The 16,808-nt window shown below is 58.3% G+C and overlaps 1 protein-coding gene across 2 annotated transcripts; it reads left to right on the plus strand.

The window, feature by feature from the left end:
• The first annotated feature begins 3,327 nt into the window (after positions 1–3,327).
• Positions 3,328–16,700, plus strand: ERN2 (endoplasmic reticulum to nucleus signaling 2). Of its 2 annotated transcripts, XM_075767094.1 has the most exons (22): positions 3,328–3,511; positions 6,143–6,260; positions 6,611–6,644; positions 7,259–7,331; positions 7,683–7,755; positions 7,917–8,039; positions 8,126–8,227; positions 8,506–8,767; positions 8,873–8,951; positions 9,041–9,191; positions 9,899–10,020; positions 10,235–10,411; positions 10,676–10,925; positions 11,201–11,291; positions 11,932–12,121; positions 12,884–12,983; positions 13,178–13,377; positions 14,103–14,250; positions 14,362–14,489; positions 14,746–14,869; positions 15,183–15,250; positions 15,325–16,700. In XM_075767094.1, exons 1-22 carry the CDS (start codon positions 3,425–3,427, stop codon positions 15,514–15,516), a joined length of 2,892 nt encoding a protein of 963 aa, XP_075623209.1. In that variant the 5' UTR covers positions 3,328–3,424; the 3' UTR covers positions 15,517–16,700. The 2 variants fall into 2 exon arrangements, with proteins under 2 accessions (XP_075623209.1, XP_075623210.1); XM_075767095.1 differs by lacking the exons at positions 3,328–3,511; positions 6,143–6,260; positions 6,611–6,644 and adding an exon at positions 6,662–7,032.
• Positions 16,701–16,808: the final 108 nt, after the last annotated feature.

Genomic DNA, 16,808 nt, shown 5'->3' on the forward strand with positions numbered 1-16,808 from the left:
ATGTGATCCTATTTAGGTGCTGCTTTTCAAGTTGCATTTGATTTGAAAAAGGAAATTGTTTCACCTTTTTGTTCTATGTGCAAAGTTTGAATTAAAATACAGGAAAGTGATACTTACATAAAATGCTTTAACTGGCTATAATATCTTAGGTTTCTTGGGAGTTCTTTGAAATGAACATTCCAATCGAACTTAGCAACACTGCTTTTAAGATCCTTTCTCTTTTGGAACAATGTGAAGCTTTATCTTCTGGTATATACCGATTTTTCCAAGGCAATTATTGACATTAACTAATGATCATTAACATCTAAGAAAACACCATCTCTCCAGTTCAGTAGTGTCACAGCTTGCCTATCCGGGGAGCTATTTGCTAGCCTCTCTCTTGACTTTGGATTTTACTCTGATATCTGTGATTGTCTCCAGGGCAGATTCAGCATAACAAATGGTCCTGTGGAGGAATTTGGCAAGTAGTCCTCAGTAAGACACAAGTGTTGTGTGTAAAGTGCAAATATAATCAGTATTTTGAGTTGGCTGATAAAGATGTTTTCAGATCCAACATATAATCTTCCGTAGGAAGTTTATGGTAATACCTGGTGATTCTTGTGCAAAAGTTTATTTCAGTTAAATTACAATTCAGTGATCTCCTTTCAATGGAGGTGGATTCCGTATTGTATATATGTGTAATTCCCCATGAACATTTTGGGGTACGATTCCTTGTGAAGTTGTATTGAGTGCTTTGCTGGATTTACTAATTGGGGATTAAAGCATCCGTAACGCAAACGTGGCTTTCCACAGAACAAAGCCAGTGTTTCCCACGCCGCGCTGGCAGCTGCTCCCAACACCCGGGCAGCGTCTTCCTCCTCGCTGCCGTCCTCTCAGGGGGAAGTCCTGCTGCGGTCCCTGAGCTCTCCGTATGCCGTTTGATGGCATTGAGACTTGAGGCTCACCTGTATGGCATTCCTTTCCTTTCTCTGTGCCCAGCACTGTGGGTTCTTCTGTCCTTGTCCCGAGTTGAGTATTCCTTCCTTCTCTGTGCATCGTGAGCGTAAACAGTTCCTGGATTAGTATTGCATTAGGAATGCAAAAGTATATCACTAAACCTCGTTTGGGTTTGGACAGAGACTGTATCTTGCAGGAAAATCTTGTATTGCAAGTGTTTCATATCAAGTTTAAGACTAAAGTAAATCATTAATTTCCATTAATGACACTGTTTGGTGAGAAATGTGTAACAAAAATAAGGGAGTTATGATGATGAAAGAGGAAAAAGTGATCTGAATTCACAGAACTAGATAAGAAGCTGTTAACACGCAATACTATAACTGGTATCACGCACACAGCCTGCTCAGTTTTGTACTTGGTGCAGTTTGTATCTGTTGCTTCTTCATACTTTAAGGGCCAAAGAGAAACAACTCCCTTGCAATGACACTGTCAAGGTGCCATGTTGTGGCGGTCTGTTCCGTGCTCTCCCCTTCCCGACCGCAGTGTTCCCTTACAACCGGTGGTGATGCAGCTGTGCGGGCACAGGCGCAGCGTGTGCTCCCTGCTCCGGGTGCTCGCTGTGCCAACTCAGCGGAGCAAGGTTTGTTTCCAAACTTTCCTTCTTTTGTTTACTTTTTCTTTCTCTGTAACTTGATTTTTTTTTTCCAATGGAGCTGTTTTCATTTTCAGTTTTGTACTCCAGCCTTTCACCACCTGTTAGGATTAGCTTGTTAGCATCTTGTTTTGTTAATTAATGTCCTTGTCACTGGGGTGGGGAGGGAGGAGAGGGACCAGGAGAGCTTGTAGCAAGTCTTGTATGAAACATATGGCTGTTTCACCTTCTAGCCAAGGATTCGCTTATCTGTGGCTCATGGAAGTTCACTATGTCTTACCGTATTCTAAGCAATTCATTCTTTGGTTTTATATTAAAAAAAAAAAAACTTAGATGTTTGTGTCCACTGCAGATTTATTTTAAATGGAATATGTAAGTACCATGTATTACGGTATTTTTAAATAATCTATTGCCTATTTCAGGGGAGGGGGAGATGACAAATATTTAGTCTTAGATTTGCACTGCTGGATTTTTTTAAGTGTAACCTTGACTGGTTATCCTATTGTTTTATTCTGTAAGATTAGTCTTACGAATTAAAGTTTGATAATTAAGTATTTCTGCCTTTGAGTGTTTCAACATTCTGTAGCAATGGTTTGTAGTTAGTTTCTTTGTAGAAAGCTGGATGCAAGCGGAAATCCATGGGAACCCATACTCGTTGTCACGTCTGATGCCATCGGCACCTTTCTCCCAGGGCGGGGATTTGGGTATACTGCTGCCATGTATCACTCCATACAAAAAGGCTGTGAATTACAGGAAAATTATTCTTTAGCTCCCTGTCCAAAACCAGGATTTTACTATCTTTTTGAACTGTACATGTCCTTGTCGTGCTGAGCATGCTCTCTGTAAGTTATATGTGTAGGCAGCTTGTTGCGACGTTAGAAGTTGCGCTTCTGCGTAACAGCCCGCACCAAGCAGGTGGTCAGGAGCAGCCTGCCGTACCGGGGCTGACTGCGGACGCGGCTTTTTCACGCTTAGCAGATGCTGCTCGTGTTTGCTACTGGCTTTAGGAACTTTCTCTACCCCACCCATTAAAGAAAAAAAAGAGCTGAGGCAGTTCAATAGTGTTATGACTGAAATAAAGTTCAAAATATGTGAGATACAGTTCACCTGATGTGTAGAATTGACAAGTTCTCGGTCAGTTCAGTATCTAGGTTTGCCCTAACTGCAAGGGGCAGTAACTCCTGCGGGTGGGGGAGTTGAATCCTGCTGAAAATCCCTTTCAACTCGTTTGTCTTTTTGGAAGGAGCTCTTTTATAAGCACCTGTGTCCTGCTCTTTCTTGAAATGAATCTAAAGATTATTTCAAGTGTCCGGGAAGAGCCCTCCCCTTTCCCGCACCACCGGGTGCCGCAGAGGGGCTGCCAGGAGCGGGGGCCGGGCCGGGGTCAGCAGGCGGTGCGGGGAAAGGGGGGTGGGGGGGGCCTTGCGCTTTGTCCCGCGGTACCAGCGAGAGGATTTTTTTTTCCCCAGAATGGTGTTAAAACCACTGGGATGGGGACGGTGCCCTCGAGTGCGCGGGAACGGGGCGGGGGGGGGGGGATGCTAAACCCGAGATTGCGGGTCCTTGTGTTCGTGCAAACGGGTCGGGAAACCGACGGGGGGCACCGGGGTGTCTGGGGGCTCAGTCTGCGACCTCCCGCTGCCGCTGAACGCCGCCGCCGCTCTGCCGGGGGCGGGTACCGGGGGGGGGGGGGGGGGGGCGGCGGCGGGCCCGGCCGGGGGGGGGGGGGGGCCGGAAACGGCATCCTGGATCCGCCCCGGCCCCGCTGACTCACGGTGCGGCGATAAGCGCGGCCCGGCCCGGCCCTGCGCGTCGCGGCCCCGGCATGTCCGGGACATGGGCGGCCCCGCCGCGCCGCTGCGCCCGGGGCTGCTCCGGGGGCTGCTGCTGCTGCTGCCGCTGGTCCCGCCGCCCCCGGCACAGGTACGGCCGCGCCACGGCCCGCGGGTGGGAGCGGGTGCGTGGGAGTGTGACAGTGTCCGCGGGTGGGAGCGCGGGTGCCAGCGCTTTGCGAGTGGGAGAGTGCGGGTGCCTGTGCGTGACTGTGTGTCCCGCGGGTGGGAGCGTGGGGGGGTACCGGCGCAAGTGAGTACGTGTCCCTTGGGTGTGACGCTCGGGAGCAAGCACTGTGTGAGCGTGCAAACACAAGCGAGTGTGCAAGCACTGTGCTCCGCTGCACGCGTGAGCGTCCCTCCTCGCGAGTGTGCGGGTGTGAGTGGGTGGGCAGGCAGGCACAGCCCCTGCGTGTGCCTGAGACTCGTGGGCGTGAGTGCGTGGCGACGCAGGCAGGAGCGTCCTGCTTGTGATGGCCGGCGAGTCCAGGGCTTGAGCACCCACATCAAGAGTGCGTGGGTGCGCAGGGTCCGGCACCCTGAAGAAGAGCGTGGTTTGTGGGGTGGAGGGGCTGCGATGTCTGCGGGGTCAGGGTGGTTGCCTGTGGGGGTGCCACGGCCGTACGTTGCTGGTATTGGCAGGTGTGTGATGGAGACCTGCGCTGCTCGCGCCAGGTGAGGGGCCACACGTAGCGCCCAGGGCAGAGGTTGTTCACCTCTGCTTGGAAAATCATCTCCACCCCTGGGCCTGGCTGGGGCTGAGAGCAGAGTCTCTTTCCCTGGGAGCCCTCGGCCCTTTCCTGCCCGCTCCTGCCCGCAGAGCTGCTGTCTGGCAGGGAGATACCCCTCAGGAGCTGGATGGCAGCTTCTGCTGCCGGTGGCATTTCAAGCAGAGAGGGTAGCATGCCCGGGTGGCTTGGGCAGATGTCGGTAGCGCTGCTCCAGCAAAGGAAGCGGTGGCTGCTGGCGCCGTGTTTCTGTCTGTGCCCGGCTGTCTCCTTCTATCGCTGGGGGAACGAGTGTGCCCCGAGCCCCTGGCAGAACTCTGGCCCTGGCGGCATCGCTGCAGACTCCAGGCTGGTGTGGTGGGAGCCTCGGAAAAGCACGGGTCCTGCGGGCATCCCATGGGAACAGCAGCTCTGCTTCCGGGCTAGGGCTGGCCAGAACGACTGCTGGGGCAGCTGGAGCTGGGAGTGGAGGGGAGGGTGGCAGGTCCCAGGTGCCCAGTGCTCCCAGTTCTGCCCATGGTGTGCAGAGAGCAGGCTGGGCAGCCTGGCCTTTGTTCGATTGCCCTGTCACCAAAAAAACAGTAGTTGCAGAAGAGATGGAAGAAACTGCAAAACATTGGGGGGGAGGGAAAAGCAGAGCCCGTGAGCACGGAGCCCACTATAGCTCTGACAGCTGTGAGGGCTCGTCGGTCTCGGTTCTGTTTCCATCGTGCAGGTGGCCATGCCACAAGAGCTCCATGTCTGCTGGCCTGGCTTGTCGTCACGGCCTGTCCCTCGCAGCCATTCGCAGCCTGGCTGCGTGGTGCTGGAGAAATGGTGGCGAGGAGCAGTCGCTCTTCTCTGCCTGCCCCACCGCATCCTCTGGACAAAGCGAGAGCTGGGAAACTCGCTCTGACCTCACTTAAAAATTAAGCAAGAAGAAGGGCAAATAATAGAATTGGGCTCGAAGCAGAGGGGTGGTAGTGAGGTGTGTTGGGAGGGAGCTGGTGTGTGGTCCTGGCAGGGGGTACAGCTGGAAAGCAGGTGGGGGGCGGCGTGCTGGGCCCAAGGGATGTCCTTTGGCCACCCTGCACGAGTGACCGGGGCAGCAGCTTGCTCGATTGGCTTCTGCATCACAGCCAGCGGGGAGCCCGAGTGCTGCTCTGGCTCCGTGGCATCGGGGATGGCCACACCGACCCTGCCTCTGCCTGAAGGCGTTTGGGTCCCCGTGCTGTTTGCCGATCCCTGTTTGCTGTGGGGGTGAGGCTGGCGTGTGTACCAGCCTGTGGTGGCTGAGCTGGCGCTTGCTGTACGGACGCTGTACACGGAAGCAGCAGCTCCACTTCCCAGCGTGAATTTACAATTACTCCCTCAACATCAGGGTAGCTGAAATCTGTAGCTTTGAAGGTCTAGGTGAGCATTAATTGCATTTCTGGCATGAAAAGTCACCCAACTCGTTTGTTTCTGGAAGGAGCCGGTAGTTGGGCTGTTTGTGTCACCTTTAGAAATGCACCCGGGAGTCGTGGCTGGGAAGAGCAGCTCATCCCCGCCGGCAGGACAGCTGGCTCCAGGGGACAGGAGGGGAAAGGCTGTGCCTGCCCCGGGACTGCACGGGTGGGACGTGACCTGTGCTGCAGGAGCCAGGGACCGCTGGAACCGCACGCTGCCGGTGATGCCGCTCACTGCGAGCGTGGCAACCTTAGTGCCAGGGCTTAATGCCGCGGGTTTATAAAACACAGCACCTCCAAACAGCCATTAGCCGATGTGATTCTGCGGGTGTCCTCTGCGGGTGGAGCTGGACGAACAAGCAGATTTTAAATACTGGTGCAAGAAATTATTTTCCCTCCCAGTCTTGCCTCACTGGGAATGAGAAGGGACCTTGAGGTTCTTCCCCGCAGTCTGCTGCAGCAGTGTGCTGGGTGCAGGGGGGCTGCTGAGCTGCCTGAGATGGCCGGGGCACGGGGCTTGCCCCCAGGTCTGGCCCTGCTCTCTGAGAACAGCGTTTCTGTCCATAGTGCCTCAAAGGTGGTGCTGTGACTGTCCCAGAAACGCTGCTTTTCATATCCACTCTGGATGGAAACCTTCACGCAGTGAGTAAGAGCACAGGTGACATCAAGTGGACCCTGAAGGATGGTGAGTAGCAACCCGGGGGGGTGCTTGCTCACAGCTTGGCTCCCTGGGCTTGCTGCTAGCGGGGGGTCGGGGATACACCCCCCAGCTTGGCTCTTGCTGGTCATGGTCTGGGCCAGCAGTTCCTCCAGCCCTGGGGTACGCTGCCAGCTGCAGCTCCAGCCCCAGGCATGGAGGAGAGCGTCTGGGGGGGGCCAGACCCCCGCTGCTGGCAGTGCTTATTCTGGGTCTGAAATGCAAATAGGCTGCAGACCCGGGCATAGAAGTGCCTGACTGCGCTTGGTAAACACTGCCACGTTGTCCCCGCTCGCAGGGAGAGGCCGCTGACGTCTGCGTTTCGCTCTCTTTTTCAGATCCTATTCTGCAGGTGCCGGTTTATGTGGCAGAGTGAGTGTCACCCCCCCCGCGGGCAGAGTCAGGGCAGGCAGCCTGCGGGCTGTGCAGGAAGGAGCCTTTCGGAGGTCCACGACTGCCCTGATGAACCAACAGATTCACAGCAAGAGAGGGGAACCTCGGAGAAATCAACCTCCCAGCCCACGACATAGCGTTGCCTTAAACCTGCCCTTTGTGCTAGCACTGCGTGCGTGATGAGGAGGAATAGCTGCTCCCTGCTGCTGAATTGTAGCCTTTCTACAGACAGCCCAGAACCTCTCAGCACCACCATGCACAAAAGCATAGAAGAGAAGTTGAGAAAAATCCACCTGAAAGTGCAGGAGGAAGGCAGGACAGCAGAGAGCTCCCCTGGGGCGGGCAGGGCACCGAGCCAGCACGGCTGGTAGGTGCAGGGTGGCTGTATGGAGTTACGGTGCTGACCCAGAGCGGCAGTTCATCCCCTACCAAATCCAGTGCTGGAGGTTTCCAGGAAAGGTCAAGCCCCAGAGTGAATCAGCCTGGAGCAAACTGCTGAAGGGGTTTCTTTAGTGCAGCTCCTCTTTAGTCCTTGGCGTGTGCCCAGGGCAGGAGGCAGCTCACATTTCATCCTCCTTTCTCCTCCTCTCCAGACCAGCATTCCTTCCAGACCCCAACGATGGCAGCCTGTATATCCTGGGAGGAAAAAACAAAGAAGGCTTGATGGTCAGTGGGGCTGTGGGACTGCATGCATCCCGCCTGCCTGCACCCTGGGGGTTCACCGGGCTGGGGGACAGGGGGGACCTGCTGGACAGGGCGAGCGTGGGGCCTTCGGTTGCTCCAGCTTGTCCTTGGCACCTGGAAGATGTCAGCCGAGTGGGTGTGGGGCAAATACAGCTGGGACCCTTTCCTTCCCCACCACTCCGTCCTGCTTTGGGGTTGAGCAGTGAAGGCGGGAGAGGAGAAGGGGACTGTCCCAGGGACCTCTCCTTCCCACCCTGCTTCTGAAGGCAGGAAGGCTGCTGCTCAGGGAGGCATTTCTCTGGTCCCGCATCCACACTGCTGTCTGTGTTGCAGAAGCTCCCGTTCACCATCCCAGAGCTGGTCCAGTCCTCGCCATGCCGCAGTTCGGACGGCGTGCTCTACACCGGTATGCAGGGACCAGCCGCTCCGCTGGACCCGGGGCCAGGGAGGAGGAGAGGCTGAGGGGAGACCTCCCGGGAACGTGTCCATGGAGGAGAGACAGGAGGAAACCTTGGGGATGGACAGCAGGACTGCAGAGACTTACAAAAAATATATTTTTATTCTCAGGGAAGAAGCAGGACACCTGGTTCATCGTGGACCCCAAGTCAGGAGAGAAGCAGACCACTCTCTCAACAGAGGCCTGGGATGGTCTGTGCCCATCAAGTCCCCTCCTCTACATCGGCCGTACCCGTAAGCCAGTCCTGCTCACCGTTTGTCCATCTAGTCCCAGGAACGGGGTGCTGGGCAGTGACCTCGAGCCCCGCTCTCATCCCCAGAGTATGTCATCACCATGTATGACACCAAGTCACGGGAGCTGCGCTGGAACGCCACCTTCTCGGACTACTCGGCACCACTCTGCGAGGAGTCCTACCACTACAGTGAGTGGCTGCCGCACACATGGGAGCCACGGGAGCCAGCTCCCCCAGCGCCCTGCTCGCGGCGGGACCCCTGGCTCTGCGGGCACCCTGAGGAGATGCTGCCATGGCCGGTGGGTTCTGGCCGTGCCGATTGCTGGGGAGAACGGCTGCCGTGCCAGCCACGGCTCTCAGCAGCAGGCAGCAGCCCACGGCCTGTGACAGGACTGAGGGGGGCAGAGGGGGGACAAAGCCCTGCAGCCAGCACCGCTGCATCGCCCCCTCCCTCTGGCTCTGCCTAGAAATGGCACACTTCGCCTCGAGCGGAGACGGGCTGGTGGTGACACTGGACAAGGAGAGCGGGGAGGTCCTGTGGGCGCAGAACTATGGCTCGCCCGTGGTCGGCATCTACATGTGGCATCAGGACAGCCTCCGCCGAGTCCCCCACCTCAACCTGGCCATGGAGACCCTGCGTTACCTGACCTTCCACTCGCAGGACATCCATCTCCTCAAGTGGAGCTACCAGTCCATGAAGGATTTCACTGCCACCAAGACCCAGCTGCTGTACGTGGTTCCTGTGCTGTGGCAGCCGGTGGCATTTGTGTTGCCTCTGCTCAGCTTCCCTGACCTGTGACGGATGGGAGGCTGATGCTTGTCCCTGCCTTGCAGGCCAGCGCTCTACGTGGGGAAATATGCGGCCAGCTTCTACGCTTTGACCTCCCTGGTCCATGGCAGCGTGGCTCTGGTGGTGAGTGTCCCCGCTGGCCCCTTTCGGGGTGAGCCGCGGTGGGTGCACATCCCGGCTGCGTGGTGCTCCACGAGCTATCGGGCCCCCAGCCGCAGGGCATCACGCTGGCCAGGATCGACGGCCCCACCACAGATGATGTGACCATGAGAGAGTCAGGGGAGTGTGAGATCACGCCCAGCACCGACGTCAAGTACCCGCAGGGCAGCATCACCGCGCTCCACAACCAGTGGCTCTTAATAGGTGCGGACCCGCAAGGGGCACGGGCTTTCCCTGCGTCCTCGCCCCGGGGAGGGGCAGCCCCGGCTGCCGTTGTGTTTTGGGGTGGCAGCCCAACCCGCTTTGCTCAGCCGGGCAAACGGGAGGGAGGCTGTGACTCGCCCTCGGGGACTGTGGTGTCTCTGGCTTGGGGCAGTTGCAGCCCGTCCTTGTCCCCTCCCCAGGAGGGGCTGCCAGCCACCCCCACCCGGGGGTGGGCAGGGACCCTTTGAAGCAGGATTCACAATTAGCTGTGCTGGTGGGTGTGCCCTTGTGCGCCGAGCCCTGCGCCCAGACGCTGGGTTAATTAGCCTGCTCCGTGATTGCTGTCTCAGGTGCCATGGCAGGAGAGGCCACACTGCATTGGCATGTTTGGAAATCAGGGTGGTGTCTCGAGGTCGCGGCAGGGGAGGCACAGAGGAGCAGGGTCAGACCCCCAGTGCGTGCTGAGCGCAGGGGACCTTCCCCTCTGCCTTCCTCCGCTGACTGCTGCTGCTCCAGGTCCCCATCCCTGGGGATGGAGCTGGCAGGTTGTAGCTGTGATAGTTCTTGTGCCTCCTGTGAGAAGAGACACCCCTTCTCCAGGAGAGCCAGAGCTGTCTGGCGAGCCCACGACAGTGCTGCGGAGGTGAGGGACTGAAGCTGTGACCAGAGACCAGCTGACGGTTGTCTCTGTTTCCCTCCCGCCGCAGGGCACCACGAGCCGCCTCCTGTGGTCCACACTACAATGCTACGAGCCTTCCCGGAGAACCTGAGGAAGACAACGGAAACCATCATCCCCAGGGCTCCTCCTGCCAAGACCGTGTTCGACGATGTGAGTGGCGGAGCTCTGCTGGGTCCCACCTCTGCGCTGGGGGGAACCTCTGGCACTGCCGGGTCGCTGAAGGGTCTGGGGCTGGGCGGTGGGTCCCCAGTATGGGGTAGCACGAGGAGGGGGGTCCTGTGTGCAAGGCTGCAGTGGGGAGGGGAACCCGAGTGCCCAGCGGTCCGTCCCTCTGGTGTCACCGAGCCCCGGGCGTGTGTTGCAGTTTCTGGCCCCGAGCAGCCCGGAGGAGCCGGCTGTCCGCAGCGAGGGGCAGTTCCAGCCGGACCCTGCGCCAAAGGAGCAGGTGGAGGTCTACCCCGAGGCCGGCTTCTGGGACCTGGTGATGGCTGGCGTCGGCACGGCGCTGCTGGGCGGGGGAGTCCTGTTCCTCCTGCTCACGGTGAGTGGTGGCCAGTGGAAGAGCCTGCCGTGGAAATGTCGCTTCTGAAGGGCTTGTGGCACGAGCAGCGGCGTCGTGGCTGTGATGAGCCATGCAGCTCCCACGCTGTCTCGTACGCACTCATGGTAACAAGCCGAGGTGCGGCAGTGTTCTGCCGGCTGGGCCAGGGACAGGCGGTGCGTGCACGGCTTGTGCTGAGTCCTGCCGATGCCCCGGCTCTGCTCTGGGCGCTGGAGCTCACTGCTCCCATGGTTTGTGTTCCAGAAACTGCAGAAGCAGCATGCGGCGCAGCAGCAGCAGCTGGAGAAGCAGATTCAGCTCCTGCAGCAGCAGCAGGAGATGCTGCTCCCAAGCCGGGTCTCCGAGGAGGGTGTCCCTGCAGAGCCCAGGGAGCCGGGGCTGAGCCAGGGAAGCGCGTTGCAGCTCTCGCAGAGCTCCAGCCCCTCGGCCTGCCCGAAGGGCTTGTCTAATGGGATGGTCAGCTCAGATCCGGCTGTCCCAGCGGCTGCTGAAGGTGTGTGCAGGTGGGAATGGGCAAGGTGCGAGGGGCTGTCTGTCTGTAGGTGTTCTCACCCAAAGTGGGAGCAAAGATGCCCCAAAGATGAGGGGGCTGCACCCCAGCTGATGGGGGAGGAGATGCAAAACCTGCTGCCAGATAAGCATGGGCTACAAAAACAATTGCAAGAGTAGCAGGACCCAAAGAATGGCCAGGTGGATGAAGAACTGGATGTCCTTCCTATAGGACAGACTCATAGGTTGAAGGATGACTGTCCTCCTCTTCCTCTGCAGATGCAGAACCAGATGTGATTGTAGTTGGGAAAGTTTCTTTTAACCCCAAGGATGTGCTGGGCCATGGAGCTGGAGGAACCTTTGTCTTCAGGTGGGTGGTACCCCGGGTGCCTGCCCTCATGCTGCTCTCATTCACCTGGGAGCCACAAGTACAGCGTGAAGGCAGCTCCTTTCCTGGCTGGCGGCTGGTGGTTCGGGGGCTTCTCAGAATGGGTTGCCACCCTCCCATTCTCATGGTCTTCATCAAACCCATCTCGAGAGCTGGGCTCATGGCCTTCAGTAACCAGGTACCGGGTACGCAGGGCAGGTCTCCTCTTGCACCACCCCCCTGTGCTGCCCATCCCCTCCTGCCTGTGCCAGGCTGTCAGGCAGCTGGGCTGTGCCTGCTCCAGGCAGCTCTCAGCAGTGGCAGGTCTAGTCCCTCGTAAGGGTCCCCTGGCTCTGGCTGAGCCCCTTCCCCCAGCACTGAACACAGCATAAAGTGAGGGAAGTTATTTTCCTACAAAAAGGGGAACCCAAACCCCCAGTTTCCAGCTCACTGCAGAGATTTCTGCCTGTCCATGGCTTTGACAAGTCTTTGGGAGTCACTCCAAGGTGACCCATGCTGAGGACCCCAAGGGGCGAGTTTCCAGCATCAGCCAGAGCCTGGCTGAGCTGCCCATCTGCAGCGCTGGGCTCCACTCTGGCTGGGGAGGGCCGTGCAGGGACACCACCATTGACTCTCCGCACAGAGGACAGTTTGATGGCCGGAACGTGGCCGTGAAGCGCCTTCTGCCCGAATGTTTCCACCTCGTGGACCGCGAGGTCCAGCTGCTCCGGGAGTCGGATGAGCACCCCCACGTTGTCCGCTACTTCTGCACCGAGAAGGACAAGCAGTTCCACTACATCGCCATCGAGCTCTGCTCTGCCACGCTGCAGGAGGTGAGCCTGGTGCTGGGGGCATGGGGGCGGCTGCATGGGACTACTGCCGGGTGGCTGTCGATCGGTTCTGGACATCCCCATCTCTGTGTTTGCAGATCGGTCCCCAGGGTTCTTGTCTGTGCTCTTAGGGAGGTCCTGCAGTGCTCCTGGGGGAGCAGCGTGCTGTACATGCCCGAGGGCAGGGTTGGCAGCCAGCGGCTCCTGGTTTCAGAGCCCTCTGTGGTGTTCCTGCCTGGCCTCGGGCGTACAGCCCTGCTCCGAACCTGCTTCCCAGCAGTCAGAGGGAACAGGGGTCGGATCGGGCATGGGCAGGCTGCGAGGTACTTTGGAGAGGCAGAGCAGCCAGCAGCAGCATTGCTCCTGTGTCCGTCAAGCCCCTGCCCCTGTTCTCCTGCCAATTCGCCCTCTCAGGAGGGAGCTGGGGAGCTCCGAGCCTCCGTATCAGCCGGGGCAGTTGTTCACATGCTGGGAAGAGACTCAGCCTGGGGGAGGAGGAGCATCCTTTTAACGCTCCGTAAAGCGGGAGTGTTGCTGAAGCTGTGGAGGTCGGAGGACACAAGTGAGGGCGGTTTGCTGCAGAGGGAATAGATGCTGACTGGTAGACCTGGAAATGGCAAGCCTTGGGTACAAATGGCCTCCGCGTGGGCTTGTCTCCTTCCACCTCTGTAAGCCTAGTGAGAAGTCTCTCCCGACAAGCCTTGCCTTGTTTGCCCCAGTAACTCAGGGCTCAGTTTATCTCTTTCCACTTCTATGTTATTCCAGTACGTGGAAAGCCCCAGCTTCGATCGTCGCAGCCTGGACCCGGTGTCTCTGCTGCGTCAGACCATGTCCGGGCTGGCCCACCTCCACTCCCTCAGCATCGGTAAGAGGGCAGCGACCCGCTGCCACGCACGGGCAGGAGGGCAGCGAGTCCCGTCTTGGTCCTGTCCTCAGCCGAGGCTGTGGGGTTCAGGCAGCAGCTGGCAGGGTCAGCAGCTTGCGGGGCGGCAGGCAGAGCCCTTTTCTGCTTCAGCCCTGCCGCTGCGCTGGCAGGTGACTGCACACTCTCTCTTCCAGTCCATCGTGACCTGAAGCCCTGTAACATCCTCATCTCCGTCCCAAATCGCCACGGGCAGATCCGAGCTGTCATCTCCGACTTTGGCCTCTGCAAGAAGCTTCAGGGGGGACGACAGAGCTTCAGCCTCCGCTCCGGCATCCCTGGCACCGAGGGCTGGATCGCGCCCGAGGTGCTCCAGGAAGCCCCGAAGGAGAACCCCGTCAGTGAGCCGTGGATGCCTCCCCCCACCTAGGGTCCTCCTTGAGCCCCTCGTGACAGAGTCCCCTGTGCTGGCAGCAGCCTCGTGGCGTGCCGCTGAAATACACGATTAAGACAAAAGCTCCGAGAGCCCAAAAGCCAGCCCAGATGCAGAGCACTGGCTCTCCTCGCCAGGACTGCCCTAGTTGGTGGCTGCCCCTGCTCTCCTGACCTCGCAGAGACAGTGCATGGCTGTGCTCGGCACAGGGCATCTCAGCTGGCTGCAGTGCGTGGAAATTCGGCTTGGGGAGGTCGGAGGGGGCCGTGGCTCGCTGTGAAGGTTACGCTTCTGCTCATCTGTTTAGCCCAGGAAATCCTGTTCCTGCTGGGAGCCGGTTGCTGTACTGGCCCCTGGCAGGGCACGTACTGGTGCTGGCAACATGCTACACGTAACCTTATACTGGGGCTGGTTTGCACAGCTGGGTGAGACACCAGCAGTGCTGATGTGTCCATCTGGCTGTGAAGTCCTGAGTTCTGTCTGTGCCTCTGAAGCCCTCTTCCCTGATAAGGACCCGAATCAGTGATTCCAGAAAGCGGGGCAGGCAGGAGCCCTGGTGCGATGCGTTTTCCAGCAGCTCTGTAGCAAACGACCAAGTGTTCACATAAAATAATGGAAAAATGGGAAGGGGAAAGCTTTCCTCACCCTTTGCCGTGAGGGTCCCATCCCCCCCCCTTCATGTTTTGCAGACGTGTGCCGTGGACATCTTTTCAGCCGGCTGCGTCTTCTACTACGTGGTGTCAGGAGGGCAGCACCCGTTTGGGGACAGCTTGCGGCGACAGGCCAACATCTTGTCAGGCTCTTACCAGCTGAGCTGCCTGCAGGAAGAAGCTCACGGTGAGACCCTTCCCCACAGGCATGTCCCCATGGGAAGCCCTGAGGCAAAGGGCACAGCTCCCGGTCCTTCTTGGGAGCATTAGTTCTCTGCTGTGTTGTTTCACCTACCAGACAAGCTTGTTGCACGAGAGCTGATTGCAGCAATGATCAGCCCTGAGCCCCAGTGCCGACCCTCAGCCCCCGTGGTCCTTGTGCACCCCTTTTTCTGGAGTCAGGAGAAGCAGCTGCAGTTCTTCCAGGTGAGCGTGTGCCATCCCCCTGGGCAGTGAACGTAGGTGTGCTCTGAAAAACGAGTGCTGGAAACAGCTGCGTTTAGGTCAACGTGCTCATTTTGAGCTACTTTGGCAAGGGGTGGGGGCTCCCTGGCTTTAGGGTCAGGGCCAAACCCTCTTCGTCCCCCCTCAGCGCCAGCTCTGTTCCCTGGCACTGGATGGGGTGGCACAGGGCAAGAGCCAGCACCGTAACCACCCCCGGTCCCTGTGCTTGGGCACGCAGGACGTCAGTGACCGCGTCGAGAAGGAGCCTGTCGAGGGACCCATCGTCTCGGCCCTGGAGGCGGGGGGACGGTCAGTGGTGAGGACCAACTGGAGGATGCACATCTCCCTCCCGCTGCAGACAGGTGAGCACACGGGTGCCAGGCTCACTGCTGCAGCCTGAGCCTGCTGCCGCCTTTCACGCAGAGTCGGGCAGGGACTGGGCTCCCGGGTCCGGTGCCTTTTACTGGGCAGGAAGCACTTGCTTGTGCATAGGAGCCAAAAACTAGGGTGGGTAGATGTGTCAGCCCTTCCTTGGGAGGGCAGAGCAGAGCAGTGCCCCAGTTTGCTGCCGTGCATCACTGGGGCACGGGGTGGCACTGGCACCACGGGGGGCTGTGGCAGCCCCTCTCCCTGGCCGCATCCTGCCTCACTCAGCATCTCTCCTGCTCTCCCCAGACCTGAGGAAGTTCCGCACCTACAAGGGGGGCTCGGTGCGTGACCTCCTGCGGGCCATGAGGAACAAGGTACAGCTGCCCCAGCTCCCCCCGTCCCCGCCACCTGCCCACCCCTGCTCACCTCACCCTCCTCTCTCCTGCAGAAGCATCACTACCACGAGCTGCCGGCCGACGTCCGGGCGACCCTGGGCTCTGTCCCTGACGGCTTTGTGCAGTACTTCACCTCCCGCTTCCCCCGGCTGCTGCTGCACACGCACGGGGCCATGAGGGTCTGCGCCCACGAGCGGCTTTTCCACTCCTACTACTGCCAGGGGCCAGGAGGTGATGGCAAATGAGTGGGGACACACGCTGGGACAGCACCCACGGTGCAAGGCTGCTGCGGCCACTCCTTGCAGCGGTTGGAAGCAGTCCCAGGGCTCTCGGGAGTCCTTCTCCCCCTCCCCGGGGTGAGGTGGGGCCCCAGGACGTGGGTTACAAGCAGCATGGTCCAGAAGAGGTGAGCACAGGGTGGCACGGTGCTCTCACCTGGGCTCTCCTCAGCCCAAGAAGCACCCTCTGGGCACCCACCTTTGCAAACACTCAGACTCAGCAGCCTGAAGGCATTTGTGTCAGAGAACAAAAAAAAACCTCTGTGGTGGACATGGTGTTTGAGAAGAAAGAAGAAAACGTGTTTGGTTTTCCAGCCGGCAGAGCGACACACTGGCAGAGCGACACACTGGCAGAGTGATGCAGCCAGGCTGGCGCCAGGTCCCAGCGGGTGTTCACCGGGGATCAGTGTGCTTTGTCCTCCCGTGCCACACGCCTGGGAAAGCTGCTCTTTGAATGTGTGTCTGACATGGTTGTGACTAGGACTGTTACACCAGCCTCGACACTGGAAATGATCCTTCAGCCCCACCAAGGGCTGAGGCACAGCAGAGCAGCTTCTGGCACCCACCCCAGGGCTTGGACCTGCTTTTTGGATCAGGGCTGCCACCAACCCTGGAGGGAGGCACAGGGCCTCCAGCACCATCCCAATAACAAAATTTATAATCTCAGCTGGGCTGAGAAAAAGTTTTTCCTCCCTTTTAGTCACCAGCAGCCTGTTGTTATGCCAAGCCAGAGGTCCCCCATACCAGTCCTGCGCCCAGGAGCCCCAAGCAGTTTGTGCAGGTGTTCAGGAGCAGCTGTCTCAGGACACAAAGGCCCTTGTCCCCAGGGACCCTTCCCTCTGAACACACGCCTCTGCTGCAGGGCAGGTTTCCTAGAGGTGGTGTATTTTACAGCATCCCCCTGCCCGTGGATTTCATACAAGCCTGCCTCCACATGCAGCACCTGCTGGGCTCGTGGGCAGCCTGGGAGCCCCTAGGCACGGCTTCCTCTCTAGAACAGCAATAATTTTGTACAGTCTGATTCTTCTGTGTGCTGGGGTGTGGGATTTTGTTACACAGGTAACAAGGGGTTTGTACCTGGTCTGTTTTCAGAATACGGTATGGCCTAGAGCATTTTATACAAAATGTTATAAAAAAATAAAAACTAAAAAGCTTGTCATGCTTAAAAGTAAACTGGGTTGAGAGCACCAGTAGGTGCTGGTAGTCAGTAACGGTGGGAGAAAACCCAGCATAGCTGAAGTCTACTACAGTAGATGACT

This window comes from Balearica regulorum, chromosome 15, assembly GCF_011004875.1.
Source record: "Balearica regulorum gibbericeps isolate bBalReg1 chromosome 15, bBalReg1.pri, whole genome shotgun sequence".
Classification (NCBI taxonomy): Eukaryota; Metazoa; Chordata; class Aves; order Gruiformes; family Gruidae; genus Balearica; species Balearica regulorum.

Excerpts from the sequence above, each read along its gene's own strand:
- ERN2 (XM_075767094.1), top strand. The coding sequence starts at position 3,425 with ATGGGCGGCCCCGCCGCGCCGCTGCGCCCGGGGCTGCTCCGGGGGCTG. Across the intron at positions 10,926-11,200 it reads TGTCCCAGCGGCTGCTGAAG|ATGCAGAACCAGATGTGATT; the intron begins GTGTGTGCAGGT and ends CTTCCTCTGCAG. Across the intron at positions 13,378-14,102 it reads AAGCCCCGAAGGAGAACCCC|ACGTGTGCCGTGGACATCTT; the intron begins GTCAGTGAGCCG and ends CATGTTTTGCAG.